Raw genomic sequence first — 9,885 nt, forward strand, 5'->3', positions numbered from 1 at the left:
CTCGGCTCCGCGCTGCAGCTCCGTGCTTCCCCGCAGCTTCTCACTGACGCTGATCGACGCCCTGGACACGCTGCTGGTGAGTGTCCAGCGCCGCGCCGCCCGATGAGCAAAGAATTCATACTCGCCTCTAACCTAAATCCACCTCTTTTCCTTTAAAGCCGTTCCCCTGCCGCTATGTATCCATGTAATTGTCCCCCAGCGTGGGCTCGTGCCCAGTTTTCCCGTGCTGTCACACTCTTGTCACGCTGCAGATCCTGGGAAATGTCACCGAGTTCCAGCGCGTGGTCACCGTGCTGCAGGAAGGGCTGGATTTCGATATCGATGTCAACGCGTCCGTCTTCGAGACAAATATCCGAGGTGAGGTGGGTTTTTCTGTGCTTTGCGATGCTGTGAGAGCCTCTGGGGTGCAGGCAGAGGTAATAACCTCACAGGGAGGCTGTAACGTGGTGTCACAGGACGTGTAGACGCTCAGAAAAGCTCCAGTAAGCGTCACCTCCTTTCTGTCTTTGCAGGGCACCTCTCTGCTTCCTGCCTCAGTGTACACAGTTACACGTGTCACTTTCAGTATCCTACTGCCAAGTTTTAAGCTTTGCTATAATGTGTCTTCTATGGAAACAGTGTGGATTTAATGCATTCCTTTTTGATGTACTGTTTTGGAAGAAAGATTTTATTGTCCTCCTCTTCTCTGACCTCGTGAGACCCATCTGCAGTGCTGAGTCCAGGTCTGGGGCCCCCAGTACGAGAAAGACAGAGAGCTGTTGGAGAGGATGCAGAGGAGCCACAGAGATGATCAGGGGGCTGGAGCAGCTCCCCTATGGAGACAGGCTGAGGGAGCTGGGCTTGTTCAGCCTGGAGAAAAGAAGGCTGGGAGTGAGCTTATTGCAGCCTTCAGTACCTAAAGGGAGCCCACAAACAGGAGGGGAATCAACTCTTTGAGAGGGTAGATAACAGCAGGACAAGGGGAAATGGTTTGAAGTTGAAGGAGGGAAGATTTAGGTTGGGAGTCGGGGAAGTTCTTTACAGAGAGAGTGGTGAGGTGCTGGAACAGCTGCCCAGAGAGGCTGTGGATGCCCCGTCCATCCCTGGAGGTGTTCAAGGCCAGCTTGGATGGGGCCCTGGGCAGCCTGGGCTGGTATTAAATGTGGAGGTTGGTGGCCCTGCATGTGGCAGGGGGTTGGAGCTTCATGATCTTTGAGGTCCCTTCCAACCCTGGCCATTCTGTGATTATTAATCTCTTGCTTTGGTGCTGTAAAATAAAACTTGTCTTTTGTTTTGTTTTGTTTTGTTTTAAATTACAAAGACGTTTGCCTTCAATGGAGTGGAATGTTGCACCCTATTGAGCACCTCACTGCTTTGGTGCTGTGAGACAGAGAGACAGGAAGATAGTTGTTAGTTATGCTCTTTTTTTGTTGTTGTTGTTGTTGTTTCTCCTATTAAACAGTACTGAGCCAGCTTTTGCAGCACTGTAATTTCTCTGTGTTTATGCTTGTTATGTGACATCAGGCAAACCTGTGAAAAGAACTGAAAACTCACAGCCTCTGACAGTCAGACTACAATTCTTTACTCTAACCTAAGCCTTTTTCTGCAAGTTTAGTAAGGTATGCTGTATTACAGAAACATGACATAAAGCTGTCTGGAAGAAATGAAACACAATTCCACTTTAGGATGTCACAGCCGCTATACTTGTAGCTTTTTAATTTTCTGCAGGGCACTGCAGATACAGGAGGGCAAGTGGGATCTGATGCTCCTAATATAATGGAATAAATATACCCAGGTACCTACTGCAAACAGGAAGGCATTGAATTTGAGTCTTAATGATGTGCCATCTGACTTTTCTTCCTCATAAATGCTGTTCTGTGTCAAGATAAAATACAGCTGCTTTGGGACTTCATTCTCCCTCTGTCCCAGCATTTTCTAATGGGATTCTCACTGTGCACCTTCCAGTGGTTGGTGGCCTCCTTTCTGCTCACTTGCTGTCCAAGAAGGCTGGCGTTGAAGTGGAGGTGGGATGGCCGTGCTCTGGACCTCTCCTGAGGATGGCAGAGGAAGCAGCTCGCAAACTGCTGCCAGGTGAGAACTTGTCTGTTTTGTGCTGCTGTGGTTCCTGAGGTCACTGGTGCACTGGAGGAAGATGGCACTGCTTGATTTGTGAGCTTGCAAAACAGTCCTACATTCCCTGAGCTCGAAGGAGGTGAACTTTGTTTGCAGGAAGGCATCTTGTAAGTTCAGGACACAAGTTGTCCACGTGTGTGCCAAGTGTTATATGTGCTCAGTGCAGCAATTTGTTAATTGCTTGCTGTGGGAAATATTTTATATGCATGAGAAATGCTGTAAAGACTGTGAAACAACAGCTTGCAAAGACAAGAAGATGCAGCCTCGTCTGCCCCTCTGTGAGCCATGCTAGGAAGTGTGCTCTGACAGCATGACGCCATTTCCTTCTCTGCATGCTCCCTGGGCTACCCTTGAGCAGTCATGAGCTCAGTTTTTGCATGCTGCTGACCAGCATCTGTAGTTATGTTTCACTGACTGCTGTGTTTGTGCAGGGATGCAGCCTCTGCTCTGGATAGGGGAGAGTAGATCTGCAGTAGATTCTGTGGCTCCAGTCCACAGAATTTGTTGCTGCTGTATGTGCCTGGGATTGTAGGGAGCACCTTCTTATCAATCTGATAAGATGTAACAGTGAACGCTCTCATGTGAACCAACAATTTCGTTTCAGCTTTTCAGACTCCCACTGGGATGCCTTATGGAACAGTGAACTTGTTGCATGGAGTAAACCCTGGGGAGACCCCGGTTACCTGTACTGCTGGAATTGGTACTTTTATAGTGGAATTTGCCACTTTAAGCCACCTGACTGGTGACCCAGTGTTTGAGGATGTTGCCAGGAAGGCTCTGAAGGCACTGTGGAAAAACCGCTCAGATATTGGACTGGTGAGTGAGGACATAGCCTTTGAATTTTCGTATAGCTTGAGGGTTCTAAGCTGTATTCTAAGCGTTGAAAGTATAAACTAAGGAGAAAGCATTGGATAAATAACCACAGTGCTAACAACGGGGCTGAAAGTCGCGTGTTTGATGTTGTTCCTGAAGACATGCAGCATGCACATCTTTGCTTTAGTGGTGCAACTCAACGTAATGCTGTTGTTTTGCACCAGAACAGATATGGCTGGGAGACAGAAATGCCTTCTGCTGGGCATTGCAGCTTTTGTAACAGCAACTGTACAACATTACACGAAAGATCTATCAATACATGGTGTGAGATTGGCCTATGGAAGGAAATAAGAACACCAGGGTATTTCTAGCCTCTAGCATTCTGGGGCTCTCCAGAGCTAGAATGTATGTGAAGTATAATAGATGTTTTCATATGCTATGTGAATCATAGATCATCTTGAGTTGGAAGGGATCCGACAAGGATCATCGAGTCCAACTCATGGCTCCACGCAAGACTACCCAAAATTCAAACCACATTGAACTTCAGCAGGCCTGGTGCCTGCTGGAAACACTTCTGTTTGCTTTGGGGTCTGTTTATTTTTATTTGATGGCCTGATTGTTGTGCTGGAAAGAAACAGAATAACTTTTTTTCCATCTTCGCAAAGCTAGTTACGATTATTCTTAAATTCTCCTTCAACTCTTTGGAGGCTGAAGACTGCCAGGTGTGAAGGATCTATTTAAATATTAGCATGGCAGCTCTCTCATGCCCGATGTTGTTGGCATCCTGCTCTGTACCTCATCATCCTTCTCTATGCTTTCATAAGATAGAAATTAGTACCAGCCACATGATGTCCAGACTGTGTTTTTTTACAGTAGCATGACATTTTGTTTTGGCCACTGCAATGTTTGTGCTGAAAGCAGAAAATCCGCAAGTAATGATTTTCTATGCTTTGTACTTCTCTAGTGCTGACAGACATCTCTTGTACTAGGGAAAACACTCACTGATTTTGTCACCGTGAATCTTTTTCTGAGAGGAGGTTAGAGGCTTTTGTGTGACGTTGCTGTTGTGGGAATTATTTTAATTATTGTTTAAAAGATGGGCTCTATTTCCACTCTAACACTCTCTTTCCTTCTCCCCACACCTCCTCCAGGTTGGCAACCACATTGATGTGGTAACTGCCAAATGGGTGGCCCAAGATGCTGGCATTGGAGCAGGAGTGGATTCCTACTTTGAATACCTTGTTAAAGGAGCCATTCTCCTGCAGGACAAGGAGCTGATGTCCATGTTTCTAGGTAAGCAGGTTGGTTGTTTTGTTTGTTTTTCCTTGTGCTGAAGGGTCCCAGGAATGTGCCCTTGGCTTCACCTGTAAAAGGTTCTCTTTGGGAGAATAAGGCTAATAAGTTCCATTTGGGACTGTTCCCAATGTCTTTGCTATAATACTTTGGACCAATCTTTGATAAGAGTTATCACAGTGCACGTTCTGACAAGGAGGAAAGCACAACTCATTTGTTTCTCATAGCTGAGGTGAAACAGGGACTTCAGTCATTCTGAAAAAGAAGAACATTTGTTTTATTACCTACTCACCTATGCTTGTTCTTTTTGTTTGTTTTTTTAATACATAGAATATAACAAAGCTATCAAAAATTACACAAAGTTTGATGACTGGTACCTCTGGGTTCAGATGTACAAAGGAACAGTATCCATGCCTGTTTTTCAGTCTCTGGAGGCTTACTGGCCAGGCCTGCAGGTGAGGGCTGTCATATTGGTAGCATACAGTGATGTTGTTTAAGTTGATCTATAAAAAGTTACAGATATAACCCTCATCTGTGCTGGTTTAAAGCTCTGTTCTAATCTCTGGTGATGTCTACAGTAGTCCTCAGTTCTTGAAAGAGTAAATGTGTCTCCACCTGTGGTCTAATTAAAAAAAGTTACTAAGCACAGAAGGTGGTTTTGTTGTAGCAAACTCTGCTGATAGTGATCTCATAATCTAGATGGGAACCTGAAGGAAAAACAAAACAGTTTTTCTGCTGCTACCACATAAATACATTCTTCTCATGAATGCTTCCCACAGAGATACACTGAGAAGTTTGCTTTCTTATCAGTACTTACGTTTGGTCTGGGAATAGTTATCCCTACTGGAACAAACTGGATCTTTTTCCAAAGGAAACCCAGCCTTCTGTTAACTGAAAATCAAGGCGACTTTGAATTCTGCACACCTGAAATAATGTTATCCAAGAGAAAAGCAGTATCTAGTGCCTCTTCAGTTCTACCTGTTCTTAAGGCATCGTGCCTAAATGCTTATCATACCATTTAGACTTGCCGAGCAACTCATTTCTTGTTTTGACTATGGGAGTGTTACTGAATCAACCTTTTTACTGTTTCTTTCTCACTGTGCCATTGCTTTGCTAATTCTTTTGTCTCTCTCAGAGCCTAATTGGGGATGTAGATAATGCCATGCGAACCTTCCTCAACTATTACACTGTTTGGAAGCAGTTTGGTGGGCTGCCTGAGTTCTACAACATTCCTCAGGGCTATACAGTGGACAAGAGAGAAGGATACCCGCTCAGGCCAGGTAAGCAGAAATGAAATAAAAAGGAACATGAAGTTCTGGTTTTGCTCTAGTGGTGAGATCAGACCAGATGTTAGCAGTAACTGTCACCTAAAAACTCCTGCCCAGTTTTGTTCTGACTTGGTTCCTGCATGGGTTTCACCACTGCTGTCCATTGTCAAAGCCAAATGCTTTGCTTTCTGCCATTCACAAAGGCAGGGCTATTGAAAAAAGCAGACAGTAGTGTTATTATATAAAGGGGCCCCGTTAATGAATTGAGTTCCCTGTGTCAGATATGACAGGTTTGTGTTAGATTCTCTAACGTAGGGTAGTTTTACTTTAAAGTTATGTGAAATGTTCATGTGATTGCTTATTCCCTTCGATTTAGGAAGTGAAAGACTGTTCTAGTTCTGCTGTGTTCCTGAATCAAATTAATTCCAGTTATATGAGTAAACATCAACACATAAGAGGTTTAATGTTGTTTATAATGCTGCAATGCAATCTCTTTCCTATTAAAATCTTTCTGTTTGGCTTTTCTTTTCCTGACAAAAATTTCACATGTGGTTATTAGGTCAGTAAAGCTTTGTAAGTAATAAATTGCCTTTTGGTCAGAGCATTTAGGTGAAATCCTACACTTCTACCAAAAACACCAATGTTAACTTCAGTGTGTATTATAGCAACAACAAAAACTTTTTTTAAGTGCACGTGTTGCCTACATACAGTGTTCCTATACCGACAGTTTTCATCGTGTTCCAAAGCTTTACAGCTTTTTCTCTAAAGATTATGTTTGAGAGGTTCAACTTTATTTGTAGTCCTTTCTAGAAACGTCTGTCTTTGCTTATTTTGACAACTGAATTTTTATCCTTTTGTGTGCTCCTCTTCTTTAATGTGGAAGGCAGCACTATTCAATCTTACCTGAGTTGATGGAACATGGTTACAGTGAATTTCTTTGTAGCACATCTTCACTAGAAGCAAGTCTGTGCGTTTTTAGCCAGAGGAAGCACAGGACAAGCTAAGCTACTTACGTGGTCATATTAAAACAGTTTGATAATTCAGAGAACATCTTCTCTTCGCCATATGCATGGTTTGGTAATCTTCATGCTTGCAACCGTGTGTTAATTAGTTTTGGTTTGAGGTTGGTCTTGTTTTGTTTTTTGCAGAGCTGATTGAGAGTGCAATGTATCTGTACCGTGCCACACGAGATCCCATACTCTTAGAACTGGGAAGAGATGCAGTGGAGTCGATAGAGAAGATCAGCAAGGTGGACTGTGGGTTTGCAACTGTAAGTGTGGCTGCTAAATAGCAGCTTTAGTATAGGGAGTGTACTGAGGGGTGATGTTGTGCTTTGAGTCAAATGATCACATCTATTAAAGCATGACTTCTTTTTCAAATAAAACCCTTGTTTTTCTCTAAAGCTGAACTGCTGATCGTGTTTCTGGGAGTAACTTTCCTTACAGACTGAAAAGTGGGTCAAGTTCTTTTAACAGTTTGTCACACCAGAGCTTAAAACCTAGAAAAGCATCAGAATCTTCTCAGCTTTCCTGTATCTTGGTAGGTATGAGGAGTCCCACATTGGCAGGAGGGCTCATATGCTCTGTAGAAGTGAATGGGCCTCTGCCTGTCAGTTGTAAAACAAATGGAAAAAAGCACCCAGAAGTTCAGGATTTGAGAGACACAAGAAGCCTGACTGCCAGTGAAGACTGAGGCAAAAACCCTGAGTAGCTCAGCCTTCTCTATCTGTTACAGCCTGTTCTCCCTTCTCATTTATCAGAGACAGTACTCTCTTCTTGGCCTTTCTTTTCTGACCAGTGACCCTATAGGATCCCTTCTTGTTTTATTTTGCATCCCTTGCCAACTTCAGTTCTGTCTGTGCCTTAGCTTTCCTAATCCCATCACGTTCTCTTCCCAGGCTACATGTACAGGCAGTAGAAGCAGGAACATTTCGTTATAACATCTCAGTTTGTCCAGCTGATTATTGCTTAGCCAAGCTGGTTTCATCCTCCTTGTTTCATTTCTTACACATGAGGATGTGAGCTCTTGCAGACTAAAAAAAGCATCCTTAAAGAGTTGCCAGCTCTGATCAGTTTGTCTGTCCCTGTAGTCAGTTTCCTAGTGGATCTCATCCACTCATTAAACAGCTGGAAGTTTTCTGAAGATGTAAAGGTTTTGGTTTTTTAGTTAGGTAAATGATGGGAAGATATTCTCCTTACCCCCGTAGGAAGTACATTTCTCTTGACTTAGTTTCCTGTTTCGAATCACCGGATCATATTAATTCAAAACAGATGAAAATTTGTTGGTATACTGTATATTACCATCTAAAGTATGGGGTGTATTGATACTGTGCTGTTTGATGTAGATGAATTGCAAGCTGGTTTTACTTTTTTTTTTCTTCTTTTTTCCCCCCAAGTTCTTGAATTTGATATAAACATAACCCATTGGCTCTCTTCTTCTGTAGATCAAAGACTTGAGAGATCACAGACTGGATAACCGCATGGAATCCTTCTTTCTGGCTGAAACAGTGAAATACTTGTACCTACTGTTTGACCCAGACAACTTCATTCACAACGATGGATCAGACTTTGATGTTGTGATCACCCCTTACGGCGAATGCGTCTTGAGTGCTGGAGGGTACATCTTCAACACTGAAGCTCATCCCATTGACCCTGCAGCCCTGCATTGCTGTAGGAAGCGAAAAGAAGAGCAGTGGGAAGTAGAAGACTTAATGAGGGAGTTTTACTCACTTCAGAAAAACAAGAAATTCCCCTTAAAGCAAGCTTCTGACTGTGGTGAAGGGGAATGTGCAAAAGACCCCACAGGTGCATCTTTAGGTGGAAAGAAAAGAAACTCAAAGAAGAGCTCACACTCCCTTTTGAGTTGCCCCAATCAATCTTTTAACTCTAAACTTGCTGTACTGGGACAGGTCTTCCTGGACAACACTTGATTATATGTTTATTATCAGTATAAATTACTGAACTTGATCCAGACTCTGGGAATGTATTTTTATAGTTTCGTAATGGAAAAAGCCATACCTCACAATGTGAATTGTATGAAGTGAAAAAAACTTCACATTAAATTCTGCTGCTGCTGGTTCATAAATGTGATTCACACGTTAGCTGTTGATGCTATGAAGTTGCTAACCTCAAAACTGTCGGTTGCCTGAATAGCAAGCAGGTGTTCAGAAGGAAAAGGCTCTCCAGGTTGAGAGGTACTGTGTTTATGTGCTCCATAAAAGTGAGCCTAAGTGGTCGATAAGGAAGAAGCACTGGATTACAAGCTCTAGTTGCAGCACTGAGACTACAAATCTCTCCTCTGTGATATACTCTGCGTTTTTTCACTGGCCTCATTATAAATGTGTGGTTAGCCTGAAAGGTCTGTGATTTGGTAGGAAAACCTTGTGATTCATGAGGTGAAGGCTCAGATTTGTAGATCTAGCATGTCTATCAAGCATAAAGGATGGCTCAGCGGAAGGAGGGCACTTGTGATATGGGGAACTGCTTCCTGCATGTGTAGAATCAGCATGAGTCAGTACTACCAACCTGAAACTGGTTTAGTAAGCATCCAGGTAATGTCACCTGCAAACTGAGGTGTAATGTGGACTAGCAAAGGCTCCATTTACCCTGCAGTAGTGTGTGCTCTCTTCTTCAGAACCTGATATGCTTTTCCTATGAAATTTCCTCATTTCCTTCTTCTTTTAAACTTCCCCTTGGGGCCTCGCTTGTCTAACTCCACATCAGCCAGTTCTAATAGTGAAGTTGGCCTCCAGGTGGACCTGCTGAGTTCTGCGTGTAATAAGGGCAGAGTGGGAGGTGACTTGGTTTAGAATGAAATGCAACTCTCTCATGGTGCAGGAAGTTCTTAAGCTGCTTCCTGGAACAGGAAGTGAGAGTTTCTTGTGATCCTTCCTGCACTGGCAGCAAAGCTGCACTTCCTTTGTTATCTCAACAGGTGAAAGGCATGAAAGTCCTTGGTGTTTGGCTGACTTGGCAAACTCAAACCATTACTAGTGTCTGAACAGATGGATGCAACGAGCAAAAAGAGCAAATGCAGTAGGGTTGCAAAGAGGTTTTTATTTTTAAATAAAAATTTTAAAAGGGCAGAAAAAATGCTGGGCTTTCTCTAAGCCTGCTGGGTGGCGAGCAGTCAGCAGCAAGCACTGAGAAGCCAGAATCTGTCTCAGAGAAGCTCTAAGCTGGCAGTTTGAAGTGGATGTGTGGATGGCTTATGAAATGGTGTCTCCTGGCCTGTATGGAAGCTTTTGCACGGATTGTACCTAAAGCAGCCAGAAGAATTGTTCCCCCATGTGTGGCAGCCACTGTTGCCTCAGTGCTGTTTATATTACAGCTGTTTCTCAAGTGACTAAAATGCACCCCTGGCAGCCTGGGGACATGACTGGTTTGGCTTTGCATCTTTT

The 9,885-nt window shown here is 43.5% G+C and overlaps 1 protein-coding gene across 1 annotated transcript; it reads left to right on the top strand.

Annotated features, from left to right (window-relative positions):
• Window positions 1-4: 4 nt before the first annotated feature.
• Window positions 5-9,336, top strand: LOC100543429 (ER degradation-enhancing alpha-mannosidase-like protein 2; the record flags this gene model as incomplete). Its single annotated transcript, XM_010722292.3, has 9 exons — window positions 5-76; window positions 252-357; window positions 1,945-2,070; window positions 2,717-2,928; window positions 4,077-4,218; window positions 4,549-4,673; window positions 5,354-5,498; window positions 6,635-6,756; window positions 7,930-9,336. Coding segments are annotated over 9 exons (1,536 nt in total), but the record flags the coding sequence as incomplete, so codon positions are not given.
• Window positions 9,337-9,885: the final 549 nt, after the last annotated feature.

This window comes from Meleagris gallopavo, chromosome 22, assembly GCF_000146605.3.
Source record: "Meleagris gallopavo isolate NT-WF06-2002-E0010 breed Aviagen turkey brand Nicholas breeding stock chromosome 22, Turkey_5.1, whole genome shotgun sequence".
Lineage (NCBI taxonomy): Eukaryota > Metazoa > Chordata > Aves > Galliformes > Phasianidae > Meleagris > Meleagris gallopavo.